The sequence below is a fragment of the Bos indicus x Bos taurus genome, chromosome X (genome assembly GCF_003369695.1).
Source record: "Bos indicus x Bos taurus breed Angus x Brahman F1 hybrid chromosome X, Bos_hybrid_MaternalHap_v2.0, whole genome shotgun sequence".
Lineage (NCBI taxonomy): Eukaryota > Metazoa > Chordata > Mammalia > Artiodactyla > Bovidae > Bos > Bos indicus x Bos taurus.
The window spans coordinates 111,719,120-111,744,248 of NC_040105.1; the positions used below are offsets into that span (position 1 = coordinate 111,719,120).

General features: G+C 47.6%; 1 protein-coding gene across 1 annotated transcript; it reads left to right on the top strand.

Annotated features, from left to right (window-relative positions):
- Positions 1-4,315: 4,315 nt before the first annotated feature.
- GABRE (gamma-aminobutyric acid type A receptor epsilon subunit) lies at positions 4,316-22,666 on the top strand. The gene is made up of 9 exons (XM_027534215.1): positions 4,316-4,454; positions 8,600-8,820; positions 9,255-9,322; positions 13,968-14,188; positions 14,722-14,804; positions 16,168-16,305; positions 20,020-20,172; positions 20,289-20,488; positions 20,780-22,666. Exons 1-9 carry the CDS (start codon positions 4,402-4,404, stop codon positions 21,125-21,127), a joined length of 1,485 nt encoding a protein of 494 aa, XP_027390016.1. The 5' UTR covers positions 4,316-4,401; the 3' UTR covers positions 21,128-22,666.
- The last annotated feature ends 2,463 nt before the right edge of the window (positions 22,667-25,129 follow it).

The window sequence follows — 25,129 nt, forward strand, 5'->3', positions numbered from 1 at the left end:
AGTCCCATCACTTCATGGCAAATATATGGGGAAACAATGAAAACAGTGACAGACTTTACTTTCTTCGGCTCCACAATCACTTCAGATGGTGACTGCAGCCATGAAATTAAAAGATGCTTGCTCCTTGGAAGAAGAGCTATGACCAACCTAGAATGAATGAGTGAGTGAAAGTTGTTCAGTTGTGTCTCAGTCTCCAGGCCAGAATACTGGAGTGGGTAGCCTTTCCCTTCTCCAGGGGATCTTCCCAACCCAGGGATCGAACCCAGGTCTCCCCCAGGTCTCCTGCGTTGCAGGTAGATTCTTTATCAGCTGAGCCACAAGGAAAGCCCGAGAATACTGGAGTGAGTAGCCTATCCCTTCTCCAAGGGATCTTCCCGACCCAGGAATCGAACCAGGATTTCCTGCATTGCAGGCAGATTCTTTACCAACTGAGCTCTCAGGGAAGCCAGCATATAAAAAGCAGAGACTTTACTTTGCCAACAAAGGTCCGTCTAGTCAAAGCTATCATTTTTCCAGTAGTGATGTATGGGTGTGAGAGTTGGACCATAAGAAAGCTGAGCACCAAAGAATTGATGCTTTTGAACTGTGATGTTAGAGAAGACTCTTGAGAGTCCCTTTGACTGCAAGGACATCAAACCAGTCAATCCTAAAGGAAATCAGTCTTGAGTATTCATCGGAAGGACAGATGCTGAAGCTGAAACTCCAATACTTTGGCCACCTGATGCAAAGAACTGACTCATTTGAAAAGGCCCTGATGCTGGGAAAGATTGAAGGCAGGAGGAGAAGGGGATGGCAGAGGATAAAATGTTTGGATGGCATCACCGACTCGATGGACATGAGTTTGAGCAAGCTCTGAGAGTTGGTGATGGACAGGGAAGCATGGTATGCTGCAGTCTATGGCATCACAAAGAGTCAGACACGACTGAGTGACTGAAGTGAACCGAACCATGCACAGTAATTTCTGAGAGAAATCCCCTCTCCTCTCTTGAAACACATGTGACTGTGTTTGAGGCCTTGCTATATATCCATCATCACCAAGTCTAAGACCTGGCAAAGAGCAACACATGGCAAATACTTGGAGAATCCCAGAGTGTCCAAAGGTCCTTGCAGTCATCCAGTGGATGAGCTTTATAGGGGGATGGCAAAGTGCAACAGTCTCAGTCCTTTGAAGAGAAAGGTGCCCTGGCTGAGTGGTCTGATGGGAAGCTGGAACCGTCTGCCTCTTTTGGTGCCTGGATTCAGTCATCATTCAGCAAATACAATTTTTAAGTATTGGGGCACTGCTCTCAACCCACAGGAATCCAGGTAAATCAGAGAAACCTCTGATTCTTGGAGCTCCGGTGTCAGTAGAGAAAAAGATGGAATACACGCATAGAAGACATTTCAAGTCCAAGACTGGGTACAGTAGCTGCAAAATCACCTCTCTCTGCAGCAGTGTGGTGCTGAATAGAAAGGCAGATTTCTCCTTCTCATAGGCTTAGGAATGCTCTGTGCTTGCTTGTTCCCTGCTCTGCAGCATGTGTTCCTAGAGCAAGTTCAGTTCAATTCAGTTGCTCAGTTGTGTCTGACTCTGCGACCCCATGAACCGCAGCACACCAGGCCTCCCTGTCCATCACCAACTCCCAGAGTTTACCCAAACTCATGTCCATTGAGTCAGTGATGTCATCTAACCATCTCATCCTCTGTCATCCCCTTCTCCTCCTGCCTTCAATCTTTCCTAACATCAGGGTATTTTCAAATGAGTCAGCTCTTTGCATCAGGTGGCCAAAATACTGGAGTTTCAGCTTCAACATCAGTCCTTTCAGTGAACACCAAGGACTGATTCCATTCAGTATGGACTGGTTGGATCTCCTTGCAGTCCAAAGGATTCTCAAGAGTCTTCTCCAACACCACAGTTCAAAAGCATCAATTCTTTGGCACTCAGCTTTCTGTATACTCCAACTCTCACATCCATACAAGACCAGTGGGAAAACCATAGCCTTGACTAGATGGACCTTTGTTGACAAAGTAATGTCTCTGCTTTTTAATATGCTCTCTAGGTTGGTCATAACTTTCCTTCCAAGGAGTAAGTGTCTTTTAATTTCATGGCTGCAATCCCCATCTACAGTGATTTTGGAGCCCCCCAAAATAAAGTCAGCCACTGTTTCCCCTGTTTCCCTATCTATTTGCCATGAAATGATGGGACCAGATGCCATGATCTTAGTTTTCTGAATGTTGAACTTTAGTCAACTTTTTCACTCTCCTCTTTCACTTTCATCAAGAGCTTCTTTAGTTCCTCTTCACTTTCTGCCATAAGGGTGGTGTCATGTGCATATATGAGGTTATTGATATTTCTCCCAGCACTCTTGATTCCAGCTTGTGCTTCATCCAGCCCAGCGTTTCCTAGGGCAAGAGCGGCTACATAACTTGCAGGGCCCTGGGGAAACACAAAAATGCAGGGCCACTTATTCAAATATTATTAAGAATTTCAAGAAAGTGACAAAGCATGAAAGTGTGAGGCACCTCCGTGTGTAGGGCCGTGTTGCGCTGCACAGGCCGCATGCCCATGAGGCTGGCCCTGCCGCATGGCTGGGAAGGATATACATAGGATGCCTGAATGTGTCCTACAGTCTCTTCTTTCTTGCAAAGGCTGAGGGAGAAGATACCAGTGAAATCAGTGGCACTAAGACACACAGAACTGCACATAAGCCAGTAACAAATCTTTGTCGGGTGCCTACTGTGTGCCCAAAACTCATCTTAAGTTTCAGGGATATGGTGAAAAACCAGACAGACTCTTTGTAAGGTTTTGTTTTGTTTTCTTTTTTGGCACTGAGCTTACTCCAGAGGCAAAACGTTCTATAAACAATCTCACAAACAAATGCCCAAGAACATCATCAGTAGTGAGCACTGTCTTGAAGATGACAAAGTATAGCGATGAGATGGGGGTGGGATGATGGAGAAAATGTGTTAGATTAGCATGTGACAGCGAAGTCAGGACTTCCCAGGTGGCTCACTTGTAAAGAATCCTCCTGCCAATGCAGGAGATGCAAGAGACACAGGTTTGATCCCTGGGTCGGGATTATCCCCTGGAGGAGGAAATAGCAACCTACTCCAGTATTTTTGCCTGGAAAATTCCATGGACAGAGGAGCCAGGTAGGCTACAGTCCACAGGGTCGCAAAGAGTCAGACATGACTTAGTGACTGAGCCCAACAACAGCAAAGCCTGTCCAAGGAACTCACAATCCCTTGTACAGCAGCACCTGAGGATGCTGCTAGTGTTTGGCATCAGCTCCACAGGCAGATCTCTGCTATCCCTTCCCCTCCGAAGTGAATCATGAGCTTCTAGATGAGAAAGACAAAGTCCAAGGATGCTTGAGAGAGACTTGAGATGTTCCCTGTGAAAGGGGTTAGTGATCCCACCCCCCACCTCTAGGGGCTTCTCACTTCCTCTGGAGGTCACCAGGAGCCAAGTCTCTGAAAAGATAGGGGCAGTCAATCTGGGAAAGGGGGTTTCCAAGCTCCGTCCCCCCTCCTCCAGGTGCTCCCTCTCACACCCAGGCCCCGGCGCTAAACTGGGAGCCAAATTGCCATCAGTTTCCTTTGGGTTCAGAAAAAGTCCTCCAGTGGATGCCTTGGACTGGTCCTTTGGTGGTGGGTCCGCCTCCACCCCAAATACTTGGGGAAATGGCCCACGGAGTAACTAACTCAGATCAGAGTTTCCTGGGGAGACTCTCAAGTCTCTTCTTTTTCCCCCTGTGCCAAGGAAGGTGCTAAATTACCCAGGTTCCTTTGGACGCCCAGGAATGCGCTCTGAAGGGCTGGAAGGCGTGGAGTGAGGGTGGGGGAAAATCTCAGAGGCCAGGGGACTTGGGAAAGTGATGAGGTGCAACAGGTTCTGGCGAGGGGCGCGGAAAGACAGGGGCTGGAAACCACAGTGCGATCCCATGGCGCACCAGCGGGCTGGCAGGGGCGGGGGTCGCAGCACCCGCATCTTGCCCCTGCCGGGCCCAGCCTGCAGTCTTTCTCCCAGCAGCAGCGTCGGCCCGCCGGTTTCCCCGCCTGGGGCCCGCGCACCGCCTGCTCGCCTCCTCCTCCCTCCCCCACGTCCCCCGCCCCTGGCTGTCTGGCAGCGCCGCAGCGGTTGCGGTGGGGGGCGGGGGGCCTTGGCGACCAGGCTTCTTCCTTGTCTCCCTCCTCCTCCCCGCGCCTGGCCGGAGCCACCCCTCCCTCTGCCGCAGCCGCGTACACGTCGTCGGAGATTTCCATCGGGGCTTAGGGGGAGGAGCCAGGATGGGGGGCGCGGGGCGGGGCGAGTGGGAGGAGTGAAAGTTGGAGCCCGACAAAACCCTCCACGCCGCGCTCAGTGCGGCCAGACCGCGCGCAGCGACCTCCGCACAGGTGGTCGCGCCGGTCCCCGCCGCTATGTCGACCAAAGTTCTCCTGATCCTCATGGGCACGCTGGTAATCCTTCCGTGGTGAGTCTCCAGCCCTGGACCCAGGAGTCCCCGCCCAGGCCCCACTCGCTCTCCCCGGGAATGAGGCCGGCTCCTGAGACCCCCGCACCCCGTGTTCCTCGAGCCCCACTCCCCGCCTGCCCCAGGCCCTCGCATGATCTACCCTGGTCCTGCATCCGCTCGACGCACGCGGCCAGCCTTCGCCCCGCTTCCCCTAGGATGGGAGCCCCGGGCCCCTGAAGGGGCGCCCAGGAAGGAAGACGGGACGCCTGTCACCTGGCCGCTCCCTTGCCCCATCCCTTTACCCCCGGGGACCCCCCTTTCCAAACCACTGCAGCGGCCTGGGACCGATCGCGTCCTCCCCCCACCCCCCACCAGCCCCCCAGCCTTCCCTGGGAAGAGGTGACCGGCCTGGGCAGGTTCGTGTCTCTGGGGACTGGGGGGATTTTGGGAACGTGGCGCCCAGAGAGGTGTGCGGGCAGGGGGAAGAAACTGCGCTTAAAATGTTTGAGTGTTGGCTAGTGTGTTCTCTCGTTCGAAAAAAAAAATTTTTTTTTCTCCTTTCTGAGCGCCTAGTGAGTACCAGGCACCGTGCCAGACAACTCTGACTTTATTTGCTTCCCTTCCCGCCGCTCCTTTTGGTGCCAGTCCCAGGCAGGAGCCTTGGTTTAGTCCAAGAGTTCCCATCCCAGCTGTCCACTCCATCCCCCTCTACCGCCGGGTTCCCTCTTCCTCCCTAAAGCCCCCAGACGCCCTGCCGGGTCTTGGCTGACTGGAGCCAGGGGTCAAGAATGGTCATCTCGGAGGTCTGTGGTTTTGGATCCTGCATTTCAACCCCTCCCACTCTTCCAAAGATCAACAGCAGGTTTTCCCTGGAGCAGCCGGCTTCCCTCACACCTTCCTGGGGTCCTGGGACTTTGCAGGGGAAGGTTATCCCCTGCATCTCTGGCTTCTGAGAGTGAAAGAGGACTGCTTCACATTTTTTAGATGGTTTCCCATTCAGCTGCAACTGTCACAAGTTCCTAAGCTTCCTGATCTTTCTAGAAGCCTCCACCACTAGACTTGTCTTGCTTTTTGTTTTGGGGAGAGGTATTGGGGAGATGGCTTCTCTCCCCACCCCAGAATACTTCAACTCATCAGGGGCAAGGCTGTGTAACTGGTTGCTGGCTCATTGGTGCCCTGGCGAGAAGGGGGGGCTGGCCTCATCAGGGGGCTTGGTAAATATTTCTGAATGCGTGCTAGGAATTTCCAGTCATCCACATCCCTCCAGATGTGAACTGGACTAGTTGGGAGAGATGACGTGGTGACTGGGGCAAAAGAGGGATATAGTCGTGCAGATGGGGGGAGGAGAGCAGAGAGGAAACCAACAAGGAAGAGGGGCTGTTGTGATGAAAACTACCCTTCCAGCCTAGGGGGGAGGACTGCAGTAACTCACTCTGTCAGTTCAGGCACTGTCCACATGGTAACCTGTGACGTCATTAAAGAGCTGGGGAGGTGGCAGTGGGGTGTGCTGGCACGGGCCATCTTGAACCACCTAGCTCGGGTCCAGGCTTAGCTTGAAACCACTTGTATGACACTGGGCACAGCTCCTTCCTCCATCTGGGCCTCAGTTTCTCCATCTGTAAGGTGAAAAAGAGGACTCATATGGGGGAAAAAAAGCAGTCCAGTGGCCCTTCTCATATTCTCTTCCCTTTACCCAGCCAGCTGCCTGAGCATCCTCTGTGGGGGAGGGGTTGCAGAAATTCAGCTCCATCTTGGACAATCGCATCAAGAGGGATGTGATGCCTGAAAAGCCCCATGGGAAGATCCCCACTAGTTTGTGCATGAGTGTTTTTCATGTTTTTATTATTTCTAGCTGTGAAAGTTGGCTTAATGGCGAGCTGAGGAAAGGTGTATACATTGTCAGCAACTTCTTAACCCCAAGATCCCAGGATGACGGGGCTTTTTGATTTGTTTGAAATTTTTTACTGGCAAAATCTATTTGTCAGATGACAGCAGCCTCAAGACCCTCTGATCTCATTTTCATGGCAGACATAGTCTTGGGCCAGAGAGGCTGTGGTGGTCTTTGGGCCTTTGCTTGTTTGTTTGTTTGCCTCTCGAAACTCAGGGGTTCTTCTGGTTGGCTGTGGACTTCTGGGAGGGGTCATGGCAGGCTCTGGCTAACAGTCCTGATCATGCCACGCTCCCAGTCAAGTCACACATTTTGCAGTCCCCTAGTTCTCCATCCCCCCGCCCCCCTCTCCCCTGCCCTACGGAGGCTGGCATGATCTATTCAGAGGACAGAGGGAAGAGCCTCAGGGAAAGAGGGCATCTCTGGATATGCTATTAGAAATGGAAATTGCTTTCCCCAAGCCCAGTTCTTGCCTTGCCCACAGTGGGAATTAGCCACCTCAGACATGAGAAATGGCATCAACTTGGCACATCTGGACACCACTTAAGCAATTCTAAGAGTTTGAAATACTCCAAGAGCATGCATTGTGCTGCTCAAGTTGGCCTTCCCTTGGTCTGCAGTACAGAGGCCATACCCACATCTCCTGCCCTGTTAACCCCTTCTTTGAAGGAGCAAGTTGTCTAATTGATTTTGTAAACTATAAAATAATTTTGTAAGTGTAACTGAGATATAAGAGTGTAGAAATCAGGAGTGGATTTTCACAAAGGAAACATGCCCATTTAACCAGCACCTAGACCAGGAAACAGAAAGTTGCCTGCCCCCTCCCCCACCTCCACCAGCTTCACCACTCTACCCCCTCCAAGTACACCCTCTTCCCCAAAGAAAAACACTCTCCTGCCTTCCAACATCACAGATTAATTTCAATGATGGCTTTTGAAAAAGCTTTTAATTATAAATTTTTTCAAAGACATAGAAAAGTACAGGGAACAGTAGAGTGAATCTCCATGTACCCATCACCAGCCTCATTAATTATCCGCTCATAGGCAGTCTTATTTTCTATGTATCCCACCCACTCTCTATTTCCAGCTTAAAATCTTTTAAAGCAAATCTCAGACATCATATCATTTTATATGCAATTATTTTAGTATGTATTTCTAATTGTAAGGACTTCAAAAACAGAATAAAATACCACTATTACACTAAAAATGTTTAGAATGTTTTCACGCTGAAGAAACTAACCAGTCAATATTCAAATCTCCCTTAATGTATCATAATTTTGTTGTTGTTGTTGTTGTGTTGTGTTTGGTTTGTTTTGTTTTTTATGGTCTGCCCTTTAAAATCAGGGTTCATATAAGGTCCATATATTTGCAGATTTTATTAGCATTTTAATTTTTCAAAATGCTTTTTTAAAAAATTAGAACATATATGCAGAAAACTGCTCAAACCATAAGTGCACGGCTGACGAGTTGTCCAAAAATGATTCACACTGATATCAAAACACCCACATCAGGGACTGGAATGTGACCAGAACCTCAAGCTGCCTGGTGCCCCCTCCCTCACTGCCTCCCAGCAAAGGAAGCATGACTCTGATTTCTAACACCATATCTCCTGTGTTTTATACATTTGCAAGTGGCTTTTTTAAGTTTTTAAAATTTGTAAGTTTAATTCTTTGTGTAATATTTTGGCTGTGGCACTCAGGCTGGATTCCTGTTGACCATCTATTTCCTAAATGATAGTCTTTATTTTCTCTCAGTTCTCAGAGCTTCCCCCATCCCTGGCCCCCAGCTCCAGTGTAGTAGAGTATCACTAAAGCAAAGACATGCTGTGTTCTGACCCTCTCTGGGAGAGAGTGCTCGGGCTTTCCTGAGCATTCCTCACAACCCTGGCCCTGTGCCTGCCCATTTGCTCCCAGGTGGCACTGGTCAGGCAGACTGGAGACCAAGACTAGTAACGGCAGCTGATTGGCTAGAGCTTATGCACCCACGTCCTCTTGCTTTTACCTTGAAAAATTATTTTAAAATCTCAAACTTGCTTTTGATATTGATTTTTGTTAAATAAAGAATGACCATTAAAGATGGATAGCATGGGAAGTTCCAATGGAGAGTACAAGTTTTAGAAGAAATTAACAAGAATAATCTGGCTCTTGATTTACTGTTACCAGGTACTCTTCAACTATGCTGTGGGTTGCCGACTTATTCACTCTGTCCCAGGAGGCACCAACTGGGCCCCCTCAGAGTGGAGGACAGAGGCTCACTTGTTTGTTTTTATGTTCTAGCATTGAAGGACCTCAAGTTGAATCAGAGGAGGGATCCTCTGGCAGTGATGATAAGGTCTATGGCCCTAAGCCCCAGCCTCCTGAAAAGGAACTCTCCTCTGAAGAAATAAAGCCCACTGCTGTTGGTACCCATAAGAAACTTGGCAAAATGCCAACAGCCACGGAAATCCTGGATGGCATCTTCCATAACTATGACTACAAACTGCGCCCTGGCATTGGAGGTGAGTAGCAGGACATAAATCTCCCAGGCCCCAGAGGGTAGGAGGGTTGAGGGCCTAAGTGTGGAGAATGGGCCTGGGGTGTAGGTGGTGGTGCCTGCATGGGGGCAGGAACAGCTGTTGCTGATGTATCAAGTAAGAGATGTCAGTGCTGGTCTCAGCAATGCCATTGACTTTGGTCTAGACTTTTCTCTCACCCTCAGTTTTTCCAACTATAAAATGAGATGACGGGACTAGATGATTGACCTTTGAGGTATGTCCAATTCTTAACAGCCTATAAATTGGGCCTTTTCATGAGAGAAGAAAGAAAGAAATGGTATCAGATCTTGAAACCATGTAGTCCAATCCTTACCCCCTTTATTCACCACTGACCACACCCTCCCTTGCCCCACACTTCTGTTTGACACTTACCTCTGCCACTTCTGCTTACTTTACAGAGAGACCCACTGTGGTCACTGTCGAACTGTCTGTCAACACCCTTGGGCCTCTCTCTATCATGGACATGGTGAGTACTGAGGTTTGATTTATAGTATCTTCTAGCCTAGGGAGCTGACCCATGAGGCTTTTGAGTACTTGGTTCTTCTGTGTCTGTAACAAAAGAGGTTTTTTTTTTCTTTTGGAGGGGGGGATTTTAATCCATAAGGACTTGAGAAGGAGACTGAAAGTGGTAAGTCCCTTGCTGCCTGAAGAGGACCTTCGGAATCCTGACTGTATCTTTCAGTATTTCATTCAAAATAAAAATAATAAAGCAACTTTAAACAACACAGTGGAATGGTTCTTTTATTCTGATAATGATTTTTATGGACTTAATCTTGTTGTTACCAACTGTTGCTCTAGGACTACTTCTCTAATTCTTCCCTAGTTTCTTATCTCCTTTTGTACTCCCCAGTTAGCCTCCATGAGCTCCTATTTGATATACACAAAATGCAAGGTTTCTGCCTGCCCCAGGCAACCTACTAACCCAGCCTCCTGCATGACATGCCTCTTGTAGTCCCAGCCCTGCTTAAAGCATGAAATTCAACCCCACACTCTAGCAGCCAAGGCTCTCCATGTCTGCAGCCAACCCAGGGCTCTAGTTTTATTTATTTTTTTTTTCACTCCTTTAGAGATCATGTGCCCTAGTCACACTAGCGTATGGTGTTCCCAGGCTATCTTGTGCTTCTGAACCTTTGTTCAAGTGACTTCCACTTTGGGATGGCATTTTTCCAATTTTTCACCGTATCCTTCAAGATTTAACTCTAATGACATCTCTTTCACGGCATCTTCCCTGACTTCTACAGCTATTAGTTGCTCCCTTTTTTACTCACACCACACTCCTTTCTCTGACTCTCAGACCTTTCTAGCGTATATCACAGTTGTTTACCTGAACTTCTCTACATCATTGTATTGTAATTATGTACTCTGTGTCTGCCTTGCTCTCTCAACTATGGGTTCCTTGATGTCAAGAACCCAGTATATGTTAGCTGAGCAAATGAATTATAAAAGATGTTCTGCAAATGTCACTTTCATCTGTGGAGCCTGATAATGAGGAAGACTGGAGTAACCAACTCCATCACTGCCATAGCCTCAGCCTAGCCCAGGGCAGACAGTTTTAGCATACACCTTGGTACCCAACAAGCACCATGTGACTGGGTGAGCTAAGCGTCTAGGCTCTGAGATAGTACTTGCAGATACACACTCAAAGGTAAGTAAACATTCATGGAAGCTCAAGGTGTTTACATAGGTTAAGTGCAAGAGTGGGGTTCCCCACTGTGATGCTTTGTTTGACTGCCTTATTCTTGGGGCACAATGTACTTATGTATTGGCTATGCAAAAATTAGGACTTCCTTGGTGGCTCAGAAGGTAAAGCGTCTGCCTGCAATACGGGAGACCCAGGTTCAATCCCTGGGTCGGGAAGAACCTCTGGAGAAGGAAATGGCAACCCACTCCAGTACTCTTGCCTGGAGAATCCCATGGATGGAGGAGCGTGGTAGGCTGTAGTCCATGGGGTCTCAAAGAGTCAGACACAACTGAGCGACTTTACTCACTCACTCATGCAAAAATTAACCCCAAAGCATAGTATCTTAAAATGACAAATAATCATTAGGTCACAGCTCATGTGGGTTAGGAATCCAGGCATGATTTAGCTGGATTCCCTGTTTCAGGGTCTCCCAAGGCTGCAGTTAAGGTGTCAGGTGGGACTGGGGTGTCATCTGAAGACTTGACTAAGGGAGGGTCCACTTGTAAGTTCTCATGTAGTTGTTGTCAGGGCTTAGTTCTGTGGCTACTGTCTCGAGGCTTTCCCCAGTCCTTGCCATGTGGGCCTCCCCACAGGGCAGCTCACGTGTGGCAGGTGGCTTCCCTCAGAGCAAACAAGAACATGAGAAAGAGTGCTCAAGATTGAAGCCACAAATTTGGGGGAAGTAAGAAGGAAGAAGAGAAATGTGAGAGCAGTCAGATCTTTTTTGAGTTTCTGTTGACATTTTAAAGCTTTTTTTCCCTCTTCCCTTGATGTCACATTTATTCTTTGCTGTCATCAATGTGCTTACCACTAAAATGAGTATGAATTTAGCAATTAGTTTGACTAAAATTGTTGATAAACCAAGAAATACTGGGTTTTGAGCCAGAGTTTGATGTCCTCTGGTCCCACCATCATAGCCACCATTTACTCTTAATAAGAAAGGCACCTTTCAGATAATTGGTGGGAGCATGGCAAAAGTGGCCTGAAGAGTAGTAGAAAATCTGTGGCTACCACTTCCTTGTTATGTGTGTAAGATGTAATTTGGGGAAATCTGTTTCTAACATCTGCAAGAGCCTTTGCTGTGTGCATACTCTTGTTGGCAGCACTGATTTCACAGGGAGGACTGCTACCTGACAAGCCTGAGTGAAAAGTGAAAGTGAAGTCACTCAGTCGTGTCCTACTCTTTGGGACCCCATGGACTGTAGCACACCAGGCTCCTCCCTCCATGGGATTCTCCAGGCAAGAGTGCTGGAGTGGGTTGCCATTTCCTTCTCCAGGGGATCTTCCCGACCCAGGGATCGAACCTGGGTCTCCCTCATTCCAGGCAGACGCTTTAACCTCTGAGCCACCAGGGAATGACAAGCCTGAGGGATACAGTTTAATGACCCAGCCCTCACCAAACCTGGCATGTAGCACAGAACTGGTCCAAAGAGGAGCCAATAACTTGATTTTCTTTGGCTGGTAACATCTTGCTTTAGCCTGGGCCAAGTGCCTTTAGAAGATTCCGAACACTCATGTGGTATTAAATTTACCAGAGAAGTCTGGCCATCTGCATAGTTCCCCATAGTTCTTTAAAGCTGTTGTAGGTCCCAGTCCTTGTACATGCCTGTTTTTCTCTGGTGATACTGTAGAGTGTGGTGCTTGGTGAGGAGGAGTTCCAATACCCTTCAGTCATAAATCAGAGCTTGTGGAGAGCACAGGATTTGTCCTCAGGGAGAGAAAACAAGTCCCCTTGTCAGACTGGGGAAAATTGAACCGTTAGTTATCAGTTGGTGTGTCCTGAACTTACAGTTGGAATCCGGTTAAATGGAAATGAAATGCTTATTTGAAACCCGAGAGTGTAGCACAGGAGCAAGTGTGCACCATAGTGGGGAGGCTTCTTCTGGTTACTCAGCAGTTCTGTAGGCCGGTTTGGAGCTGCCAGCCACTCAAGAGAGCAGAGCCACCCTGAAGGCACTCGTGAGGGCTGGTGTGGCTTGGCAGGGCAGGGCTGGGGGCTCTGCATGTGAATGGTAGTCAGGCTTTTTGCTGTGTGATTCTCCGTACTCCTCCAGGGAACATTCTCAGTCTTGGGGGGCTGGCTCCCTGTAATTGGGCAGTGGCTCTCACCACCTTGTGTCCTGAGTAGCAAAGGCAAGCAGAGATGGCCTTGACCGCTGCTCCCCAAACTCGAGGGCTCTACAGGCCTCCTCGTTGTGGGTTTCTGGTTGGTGGTGTTCATTATTTGATGCAGAAAACTCACAGGAAAGGCTTAGGGGTCCTGCAGAGGAAAACTGGATCTTGACCCCCAAAGGGATTCTTGGAACAAGTGGAGTAAGCCCTGGAGGGTAAGGCAGGTGGAGGTGGTCCCAGGGCAGGGCCATGGCAATGGTGCTCTGAGCATCAGAGCCAGTATGTTCCCATTAACTATTTGATTTCGAACAGACTCCTTTCTCTCTGACCTCTAAAGTAAAGGAGATTGAACTAGCCCTAAAGGTTGTACCTTGGCCTTGTTCTGGTACTTGCTGTTCAAGCTACTTGCAGTTCTGTTATAATCTGTTTGTTTTTTTTTTTTTTTTTCCTCCTTTCAATACCAGTGGTGCAGATCTCTAGCTTCTCCTACTTCTTCCTCTTAAACCTTCTTTTTGATATTTAACAATTTATGTGATAGACCATATCTAGAGACCAAATACTTATGGGTTAATTAACATCTGTGCTCCCCAAATAAAAGGTGAAAGGGGCAACTTTATTGTATGCAATCAAAGGTGCATATGTTTGTAAATGTTTAGAATGATTTTGACCTGACATCTTTGATTTGCTATGGAAATGTGGGAGCCCAGATGGTGTTAGCCTGACTGGAGTAGCATCATAGTCCTACAAGGGAGTATTGACGTGATGAGCCCAGCCTTTTCAATTAAGCCACCATTGTCTGTCTGTTTCTGGGTTAAATATGTCTTCCCAGATTGCTGTTCATTTGGGATTTTTTTTTTCTTTCTGGAATACATGGAAATAGAGAATGTCCTTCAGCCAAACCCATGCTGTTTTCCTCTGTGCAAACCTAAGTGGGCTCCTGTCTACTAGATAGGTCCATCACAAGATGGCAAGGGGATGTTCTTTGTCTGCTGCTGCTGCTGCTGCTAAGTCGCTTCAGTCGTGTCCGACTCTCTGTGACCCCATAGACGGCAGCCCACCAGGCTCCCCCGTCCCTGGGATTCTCCAGGCAAGAACACTGGAGTGGGTTGCCATTTCCTCCTCCAATGCATGAAAGTGAAAAGTGAAAGTGAAGTCGCTCAGTCGTGTCCGACTCTTAGTGACCCCATGGACTGCAGCCTACCAGGCTTCTCTGTCCATGGGATTTTCCAGGCAAGAGTACTGGAGTGGGGTGCCATTGCTTTCTCCCGTTCTTTGTCTGCACAGCCCCAAATGTGTGCTTTTCTATCCTTGCCACCAGGAATACACCATTGACATCACCTTCTGCCAGACTTGGTATGATGAACGCCTTCGTTTCAATGGCAGCTTTGAGAGCTTTGTTCTGAGTGGCAACTTGGTGAGCCTGCTGTGGGTCCCAGACACCTTTTTTAGGAATTCTAAGAGGACCTATGAGCACTCAATCACCATGCCCAACCAGATGGTCCGCATCCACAAGGATGGCAAGGTGTTGTACACCATCAGGTATGTCAAGCTTCTAGAGTCTTGCCTCCTGCAACTCTTCTTCCCCCTCTGAGAATTTTTGCCAAAGAAACACGGACTGAGGTTTCATCCTGAATGATACTTCTAAGGGCACCCCCCCCAGCTTTCCCAAACCATGAGCTCAATCCTTTGGTGTATAGACATACATACTAAAGCCTCAGAATAAGAAGATATTGCTTAAGGCCACAGCCTGACTTTGTGGCATAGCTGGGACTGATATCTGGGTGATATGGGGCCGGGGAGGTGGTAAAGAGTGGGGGAGTGTTGGCAGGTCCTTGAAGCTGGGATGGGCAAGAAACACAAGCCCATCTAAGCTAGTCCATACATTTCTCTGATGATGGAGGCCAGAGTAGCCAGATACATCCAAGCTGTTCTTCCACTCTTTTTGTCTCTCCTTTGAGCTCTTAATCTCAAATCCCACCATTGCCACTCATTGGCGGTGGTCCCCAGGCCCAAGCTGGGTGGATACCTAAGTATTCAGGGCCAGCCTAATGAGGCTCCTTTCTCCCTTCCAGGATGACCATTGAGGCTGGATGCTCACTCCACATGCTCAAATTTCCAATGGACTCTCACTCTTGCCCTCTGTCTTTCTCTAGCTGTGAGTACATTCTTAGGTTTCTGGGACCCCAGAGTCATCACACTGGGCCCCTTCTTTTTCTCATCCTTGCCCCTTACATTTTTCTGCCTTTGTTTTTCCCTTAAGATGGTACCAAGATTGCCCAGGGCCTCCCAGTCCATCCTCATCTTTCCTGCTGACAATGCTGTGTTGCTTAACCTGGGCTTCGTGTTGGCTTCCTCCTTCTCCTTTCCACCCCATTTCAAATCAGTCACCTCTAAAGTGTATCTCAAGTATGTCTGCTCTCCATCTTCACTGTCACTACTACCTTGGTTTAGATCTTTGTCATCTTCCACTTGGACTTTGAAACATCTTCACTTTGAAGCTGACCATGTCTAACATTAAATACACGGTCTCCTCCCAACCTCTACCCTCAAAACAAATGCATTGCTTCTGTGTTCCCATATGTCTCATTGAAAGGCACCATCAAACACTCAGTTTTCCAAGCCAAGAACTTTGATGCTTCTTTCTTCTTTACCTCCTACATCTATCCAATCACCACATCCTGTTGATGTTCCCTCCAGAATCTCTATTGATTTTATTTCTCTGCATTCTCTCTGCCACAGCTTTGGCTCCTGCCTTTGTTCATTTTACTGTGCCTGAGTTACTGCACTGGGCTCCCATAACTGATCTCCCTGTCAACAGGCCATCCTCATATAAGAGCTAGAGTGACCTATCTAGACTAGGTTACTCCTTAGTTTCAAATTCTTCCTGAACTCTCAAATCAATTCCAAATTGCTTAAAGTAGCACTCAAGGCCCTTCATGAACTGGCCCCTGCTATCCACTCCTACATACCTCATCCATCTTCTGTGAGCCGGCCATCCTGAACTTTTAATGTTTCCATAATACATCTGGCATTTTCACCTTTCTGTGCATAGAACACACTCCTCACCCTTTCAGCCTCATCCGTACAGAGAATATTTATACTGGATTTTAAGACTTACTGAGCATGTCACCCACTCTATAGAATAGTCTTTTCTGGGTGTGTCCCCAACTGATCTTTCCCTCCTTTGTTTCCCCACTGTCCCACGGGCAGAGGTTTCTCAGAGGAATTCCAACAATTACAGATGTGTACTCACTGTCTTATTCAATAAAATGTGAATGCTTGAAGGCAGGGCTCCTGCCTTGCTCACCTCTGTGTGTCTAGCACAGAGCATGGTACTGAGGAATGCTCAGTAAATGCACTTACTGGATGGACTTCAACAATGAGGTAAGAGAGGTAAGGCCCCACAGCTGGTGCAGCCAGAGTCAGGACTCCAGGGCATTGCTCAGACACCATGACATTGGAGGCCTCAGCTCAGCTTCCCAGTCTCACATGACTCGTCTTCCCACATTGCCTTACAGTTTCCTATCCTGAGAATGACCTAATCTACAAGTGGGAAAATTTCATGCTTAAAATCAATGAGAGTAATTCCTGGAAGCTCTTCCAGTTTGACTTTACGGGAGTGAGCAACACGACTGAAACTGTCACAACCCTGGCTGGTAAGTGCACCTTTGAGCCAGGGCTAGCCAGAGGCCCAGGAGGGTGGTAAGGATGGCTGAAGGTAGCCATCCATTCGTCCAAATGCTATGTACTCATTCCATGACAATATTGTAGACCATGGCTCCTGTCTTATAAATGCTAAGCACTTACAACTGTTTGCAGAGGAAACTGAGACTTTGTAACTATATCTCAGTCTCATCTGCAAAGAAGTAAGTGCTTTGCCAAGCCCCGGAGAGGGTAGGTGAGTAGATAAAGATTTGTTGCTGTCAGAATTTGCAACTAGCCTTGTCATGCAGACTTTTTGGTTTCCAGAGCTTTGTTACAACTGACCTACTTGGACACTTGGGGAAATGGAGGTCATGTGAGTTTTCCATACTCAGAACAATCCAAGTGGTTCCAGTTGAGTGGGATGCAGTCTGTCCTGATGGGAGGTTGGAGGCTGGAGTTCTGTCATCAGCTATGTGAGGGCTGGGATAATCTGGAAGAGGTTTCAGCAGCTACAATACCTGCCGTATCAACATTTATTTTAAAGGAGCAGCCCTGACACGCACAGATTCCCGTCAAAGGCTTCGTGGTGGATTCAACTTGGATGGTGATCATTGGTTTTCTGACCTTGTCCCTCACAAGGACTAAAGGGGAGGGTCCTGGGTCTATTATACTTTAGCTCCCAATTAGGTGTGAGTGTCTTTGCTTGTGTTCCTAGGTGATCTGAATGAGGAGGAGCCAAGGGGCCTCCCTGGGGCTGCTCTGGGAGCAGCCTTTTCACACACACTGACCAGTCAGGGCAGTGGCGGCTCTGCCCTCACCGTTTCCAGCCTGCGGATGGAACCAGTCACCCAGCCAGCCATTTGCCATGGAAGATGTCTTGCTTGGCTTCCATGTGGCTAGGCAGAAAATCTGCTTTTGCTTTACTCGTTGAGTTGGTCCCTGGGTGAGGAATAGCCCATGCTCATCTCGCTAGAGCTTTGCTTGCACAGTACTAGGCAGGGGTAGAACGCTGCTTTACAAGTGCTTTCTTTTTCTTGGGGGCTCTGGGTAAGCTATTTTACTCCCTTTGACTTGGGACCCTTGCTCTTCTGCCGGCTGACCATTGGCATGCCTCTTACCTTTCTGCACCTTGGTTTCCCCAGACAGGTGGGGACCCATCATCAAAAGCGGCAGGAGACAAGGCCCATGGGCTTTCAAGTCACTAGTGGTTCCGTTTAGTAGATGGTTGTACATTGTTTCAAAATGGTACCCTAGTGACTACAAAGCCCCAGTGGCAGCATCATCACCAATGACAATAGGTAAGCACCCTGCCCTCCTTGGAAGAGAGGAGAGTTCTTGAGAGAAAGGAGAAGGCCTCCTTTATCTTCTGCAAGAGATGAGCTGATCTTGAATCATAGTTTCTTCAGTATCATAATTATCTTTGGAACTTTCAGATAAACATAGTTATCTTTCAGTCGGTCCCTGGGCAGTTCTCTCTGTCTGGAATAGACTTAGGTCCTAAGCCCCTAAGGGTTCAGAATGCAGTGCTAGCTTGGTACCCTGGCTACCTTGGGCCTTCAACCAGAGAACCTCTGCTTCAGGAGCCTTACCCCCAGTGAGTGAGGCATCTTTCACTGCTGGCTGTTGAGCCTTTGATACAGAATTCACCCATGATTAGGATTTTGCTTTCTTGCAAGGGAGTTTCTTCCTTCGCGAGACAACTCTGTTCATCAGAAAAACCTCTGTGTTCATCTGAAATTGAAATCTCTGGAACTTTCACCCGTTAGACTTAGCTCTTTTTCCCTAGAACTACTGAGCTTCCAGTAAGTCTAGTCAGTCTTCCACAGGGTCAAGATCAAAGAGCCAGTATTATAGTTCCAACCCTGGATCATATTCTTTTATAGACTATACAGCTGTAGTTCTTTTCCCTCCCCTTTGTTCTTCAAAGCTTTGGCTCCACTCATCCTTCTAGTCTCAGTCCCCTGGACACGGTCTTTTTCATTGTGTTCCTCTGACAGTGCAGTGACCAACTGTGCTCTGGCTGAGGCAGATAAGAGCAGAAAGCATCTTTAGCTTTTCTCCCCCTCTGGCTCCTCAGCCCCAGATATCTTTTTTCCCTTACCCATGCTCCTCCATTCCTCAGAAATAAGAAAGTGTGTGTTAGTACCTTCACTTGGCCTTAAAGGATAAGTTCCCATCTGTTAAAAAGTAGAGAAGGTTCTTCTTATTGGTGAAATAGACAAAATAAAAATAGAAAAAGCCAATAGGATAATCAATCTTATTGCAACAAGAATATATAAACTCAGCAAAGTTTTGTGCAGAGTGGCTATAGCTGAGTAGGGCCATTTTAATTGCAGTTGAGACCCCAGGAGAAGGAGCTAGAATCTCAATAAATAACATTCTGGCTAGTAGGCAAGGATGAGTGGTCCCTGCAGCAGCCCCGGAGGAGGACTTCTATCCGCAAAGCTACTATTCTGGACACAGGTATTCAACTGGCCCCAGGCAACTCCCTGGCCTTTTCCAGAAGATTCTGAGAAGTCTTGCCCCTTGAGTGTCAGTGCTGCCAAGGTGAGTAGGAAAGGCTGGTCTTCCCATTCAGTCCCAACATACCCAGACTTGCTGGGCAGGTGATCTATTTTCTAAAATAGGAAGACACATGGACAGGTTAGTGTTCTGGTCTGTTGTACAGAACTGTTGCTGGGCAGCACCAAGAGTTGCTGTGCATCTGCTGGGTTCTAGGCTATGCTGGGCTGGGCTGGGCAAGAATGTAGCAATGGGGCTCAGATGAGACCTGCCCTGAAGGTGTTTAAAAACCCACCTAATAAGGCCAGCGAATTCTACAGCATCACTGCGGTGGAGAGTTGGAGCTTAGTTTCACTGAGGAGCCAGAATTTGAACTATTGTAAACCCAACATGATGTTGAGAGTAAAAAGAGATATTCTGGCCTCAGAAAGGCCTCCAGAATCCCCAGGGGTCATGATAAGCATGCAGAGTGTTTGGGCATGTCAGAGTATAAGGCAGCATGAAGGGTCCAACAGAAGATGCCAAGTGGAGATAGAGGCTGTCCTCAGGTCCTGCACAAGCCATCACTGCCTAGGCTGAGAGCCAACATCAAGGACACGATACCCAATGAATGCGAAAACCTCAGTCAGCCTTGTGGATGTATGTTCTGCAGACCTGACATCTAGAGGACTGACTGAAATTTTCACTTTCAGCTAATTCTTCTATTTTCTTGAAACACTCATTTTGGGCTAGGGTAATAGACTAAGAACAGGAGTCCAGGGTTTGGATATTGGTATAAATATCCACACGCTATCTCAAGGAAGCTGAGTACATAGGGTTAGTTTAGAGTAAGGTGTGAACGTGGAGGCCTCAGTCAGCCACCTGGACATTAGCCATATGGTTCTGATATCTAGAGGGCTAACTGATTTTATTGCTTTCACTTGACTATTCTGCTCCCTATCCTAAAAAGATGGATACGGGGTGTGTGACAGTGAATTGAGAGAGAACTAATGAAGGTTCTAGCCCTGGCTTGACTCTTAACTGACCATGGACCTGGCAGTGAGTCTCCTCTTGGGCTTCCTCTATGTCTCTGTGTGTGGCATTGCCTTAATGTGCCTCTGTCCAAGGACCGTGGTGGGCATCCCATGAGCCCCTGTTGGGCCCTTAGTATGCATGTCTTTCTGCATGTAGGACACCCTTGTGGCAGTGCTGTAGTGAGGAAGTATTTTTTAAATATCTTCCAGGTGATTTCATAGTCATGACACTTTACTTCAACGTGAGCAGGCGGTTTGGCTTTGTGGCCTTTCATAACTATGTTCCTTCCTCTGTGACCACAATGGTCTCCTGGATTTCCTTTTGGATCAAGAAAGAGTCTGCTCCAGCCAGGACTTCTCTAGGTAAGTGGGTGAGGTAGGCATCTCCTTGGGCACAGAATTGCCTTCTCCGGGGGCCTTTCCAAAGTGTAATATATAAGCTAGTGGTGCCGTCCACCTCCACTCGTCTCCTTTCACAGGGATCACCTCTGTACTCACCATGACCACTTTGGGCACCTTCTCGCGGAAGAATTTCCCACGTGTGTCCTATATCACAGCCTTGGATTTCTACATCGCCATCTGCTTCGTCTTCTGCTTCTGTGCTCTGATGGAGTTTGCTGTGCTCAACTTCCTGACCTACAACCGGACGGCGCCTCGTGGTTCTCCCATACTTCGCCATGTATGAGCTGGTATGGGAGTGGTGGCAAGGCTTTGGAGGATGGAGGCATGCAAGTAGGGCACCGGTACTCATGACACATGGGTGGCCAGCTCACCAAGTAATGAGGGGTAACCTGGGACTCTGGGGGGCATTGGGTAAATTTTCTGGTGTGATGGTGGAAATTCTGGAGTGGGGGGTGCAGGAAAAGAAACAGGGTGCCAAGCACTGAATCCTCAGGAATCCTTGAGACAGCACCTAGGCTTTGTTCATCTTCCCTTGACTCGTTCTGACTTCTTTGCTCATTCCTTTCAGCCTCGTGCCACGATCCGTGTCCGCATCCCTGTCGTTGAGCATCCAGAAGCTTTTGTGTGCGACATTGAGGACTCTGAGGAGGAGGAGTTGGGGGAGAGTGAGGAAGATGAAGGCCCATCCTGCCCAGCCCGGCAGGCCACCAGGCCAAGCCGCCTCCAGCGCTCTGCTGGCTGCAGCAGGTGGTGCGATAAGTACTGCTGCATGGTCCCCACTTGTGACGCCAGCAGCTGGCAGCAGGGCCGCCTCTTCATCCATGTCTACCGCTTGGATAACTACTCGCGAGTGATTTTCCCGGTCACCTTCTTCTTCTTCAATGTGATCTATTGGCTTGTTTGCCTTAACCTGTAGGTGCCAGCTGGTACCCTGTGGGGCAGCCTCCCCAGTTCCCCAGGAGGTCCCACAGCCTTTGCTAAGGGAGTTGGAGGAAAGCAGCAACCAGAGAATGTCTTTCCTTCCCCTTCCCCAGCCAGCAGCTGGCAGGGCATCCCTCCTTGCCAGTCGCACCCCACCTGGCCCATTCACCAAATCTCCTTAGCGGTCCATCTCAAGTAGAACGGCCCCATCTCTGTTCTTCCTGGGGCATGTATGACGCTCAGGCTTTGAAACATAGACTCAGCAACCAGCTCCCTAAGATGGTGTCCATATGTGAGCGGATTAGCCATCTCCCCAAAGGGCTAACACCCACTGCCTTTTCCCAGAAACCCAGCACTGCCTTTGTGGTGCTCTGGGCCCAGCTCTGGCCTCAGCCTCAAAGTGCATATACCAGCTGCTTGCCTGATCCTGGCACCTCCTAACGATGTTGGGCAGCAGTGTAACAGGGGGAGGGGATCTCCATCCTAGGTCCAATGATTATATTCTTGACTCTTGTCTCCCTGCCCTCCCTTCCCCTGCAGATAGATGGGCACTGGCATGATTCCTTTAGGAGGAGGGGAGCCAGCAAGTGAGGACAGTACCCCTCCCTCTGCTGCTGTGATACCTCCCTCTCTCCTCCCTGCGGGCCTTCATTACTCATCTGCACCACCAGTTCAATGCCTTGCATCCAGTGGGTGTCTATTTTCGTGTGTGATGATAGTAATGACCCCCTGCTTTGTATGCCCCTTTCGTCCTCCCACTTGACCCCTGTGACTTTTCTGTGACTTCCCCAGTGACTTTCCCAGCCCCAACCCAGGTGCTAGGCCATGGTGACTTCCTGGGGCCAAGAAACTAAGGGAATTCTGCTCTCTGCAGCAGACATTACCCGCATTGATTGGTGCCCAGCTGAGGCACAGCATAGGAGTTCTGCCACTTCCTTGGCCCGTGGACCTGTGAGCTGGTCCACTCCTATTTCTGGGGCACTCTGACAATCACAATCAATCAATTGAATTCCCTTAAATTTGTACAGCACTTTACCTTTTGCAAAAGCACTTTTGACAAATTATTTCTATTTTGAGCCTCATAGCCCAGTGATATATTCAGGGCAGGATTCTTATCCCCATTTTGCAGATGAGAACCCTGAGGCACAGATTTCTATGGGACTGTGGATCTCACTGGAAACTACCCAGGAGCCCACTGTCACGTGACAGGGCTAGGCAGCTCTTTCCACCATGATTTGATTCTATAGCCTCTGCTGACACCCCAGTGGCAGGGCCCAGAGTGGCAGCCTCTTTTCAGCATTGGCCTGCTCAATTCCTGGGCCCCAGGTGCTCAGACTGCCCCAAAGATCTAATCTCTCCTGGCTCTAGTAACCCAGTGAGGTGAATTTGGACACGCCCCAATGCTTGTATATGCTGAATGAAATCTGTGTCTGTATTTTATTGTGGGGGGGGGTGGGTAGGGTAGGGCTCCATCTGCTTTTTGTCACCATCAACTGTAAAGGGGGAATATATCAATAAATATATCAGCAAAGCATAAAATTGTCATGGCTGGTTTCTTGGGTGTTCAAGTTTGTTCTCTGCTGAGGTTTTATTTTTTTTAATTTTACTTATTTTTGGCATCACTGGGTCTTTGTTGTTGTGCATGGGCTTTCTCTAGTTGTGGAAAGCAGGGGCTACTTTCTTGTTGGGGTGTGAAGGCTTCTCATTGAGGTAGCTTCTCTTGCTGTGGAGCTGTGGAGCACGGGCTCTAGGGGGTGGGTTTCAGTAGTTACAGCTCACCGGCCCTAGAGTATGGGCTCAGTAGTTGTGGTGCACAGGCTTAGTTGCCCCGTGGCATGTGGAATCTTCCTGGGCCAGGGATCAAACTTGCGTCCCCTGAATTGGCAGGTGGATTTTTAACCACTGGACCACCAGGGAAGCCTTCTGCTGAGGTTTTAAATCTTAACGCAGTGACTCAAATCTTTGTTATACTCCCCCATCCATGACTCCTAGACCTACCATGCACTTGCCATGTACTTTTCTCTCAGTGGAGAACTTAAGGGAAGATACTGACCAAGTGGGCGCCCCCCCTTTACTGATTCCCTTACTTATTCCTATACCTCTTCTCCTCTCCATGTTTCTTTTGCTTTGCCCATCATTCTAGCTTCATCTAGTTAGCTTTCTAAAGATCATCAGACTCAGAACACTCCCTATTTAAAGATGGGGATGCTGAGGCAACTATCACACAACCAGTCAATAGTGGAGTGGGACAAAGTCAATTCCCTGTCTTGGCTTACAACAAGCCTGGAGATCTTGGTTGATTACCCTTCAAATGAACTTTCTAAAAAGGTATTGGGAAGTGTTGGCCCTGGCATCCTTTGACACATCCAGCTCTAAGGAAAGTCAGAAACAATAATAAGAACAAAGCAGGAGACAAAATGTTATCTGAACAGCCAACAGTTTTGCCATAAAGTTCTTGAAATGATTTCCCTGTAAGAAATCATTACATTACAGTAAATGCCTTTACTGTATATTTTCTGATGTCCTAACCCACGACACATTACAATTAATAATAATAAGTAACAAGGAAAATAGTTGCTCACTTTTAGTTATATTAGATGCAGAGATGGGGGAGAGAAAGCCTGGCTCCTGAGCAATGAGGACATGCAAATTTGTGAGCACTCATATTTAAATGCATTTTGAAACAGATAGTGCAAACCTGATTTCTTCAACACATTACAGTAACACTAAAAACAAAATTCCTACCATTAGTAAATTTTAAGATGCTCATGTAAACAGTTCTTTTAAAATGAATAAATTAAAACCATAATTGGGTGCATAATATCAAAAAATCAAATTAATGAAGAAAAAACTCCATATGTTTAAAAACACATGAGATGCAGCCAGTACCACATTCAGAGAAAAATCCATGATTTAAGCATTTCAATTACTGAGCACAATGGAAGATAAATAAGTTATGCATGGAAACCTAGAAACTGGAAAAAGGATAAAAGCACATTATATCTTAGAAAAGTTTGAGGGGAAGAGGGAGTTAAAAATTAATTAGTGTCAGGAGAACTAGCTACTCATTTAAAAGTAAATAAAACTGGGTCTCTGTTGCTTTCTTTACATCAACATCACAGATGAATCAAACATTTTAAAAGTTTTTAAGAAAGTCCTAAAATAATATGGGTGAATATGTTTTCTTGGGATGGGAAAGGCCTTTATAAGCATGACATAAAACACCAGAAACTGTAAAGGAAAGTGCTGAAAAATTTGTTCATACTAAGAAATAGTAACTAATGGAAAAGCAAAAAAAAAAGAAAGAAAAGTATAACAAAACACACTGTCAATGGTGAGTTTTTCTGGGAAGCAATCTCTGAGACTGAGATTAGCATGTAAGGAGTTGATTGGGGAGTGCTCTTAGGGTCATTGCAGCCACCATTAGGTCTTCAGCTGTATACGTAAGGAGTTTTAGAGTTGGGGTGGATTTTCCAAATTGTCACAAATCAGGGCAAGGAGGCTAGGCATTTATACTCTTGCATTTATCAGTTACTGGATGTGAGCATGAACTTGCAAGGGATATGAACTTGGGTGTGTCTGAAGAAGGACTCAGTTGAAGTAGTCAGCCTCCAACAATCTCAGCAGTTGGAGAAACAAGAGCTTCAGGGTCAAAGAGGTAAGGATGTGGAAGGCCTTGGTAACACACCACAGCATCCTCCACAGTTCATTCCTCACTTTGTTCAGGCTCATTTGCTTCAGATAAATAAAATCTGGAGTAATTCACCTATGTTGAGTTTCTTTCCCTGAGGAAAACTTAAAAGATCAGTGAAACACTCTCTAGCACCTCCCACTGGAGCTGGTCTTAGGACCTCATAACTGATAAGCATCATGTCTATGTTATACTTCAATTCTGGATTTCCTCTCACTCTCAGCTAGTATCTCTCCTGGTCTAGGTGGCTTACCTGGTTGAGTGACTATGCCTCGTCCTGAAGAGTCTGAGATCTGGACACCTTGC

Bases quoted from the DNA above. Each gene is read 5' to 3' on its own strand.
- GABRE (XM_027534215.1), top strand. From the start codon at position 4,402: ATGTCGACCAAAGTTCTCCTGATCCTCATGGGCACGCTGGTAATCCTT. The intron at 14,805-16,167 runs GTGAGTACATTC...ATTGCCTTACAG, and splicing joins CCCTCTGTCTTTCTCTAGCT to TTTCCTATCCTGAGAATGAC. The intron at 16,306-20,019 runs GTAAGTGCACCT...AATATCTTCCAG, and splicing joins AACTGTCACAACCCTGGCTG to GTGATTTCATAGTCATGACA.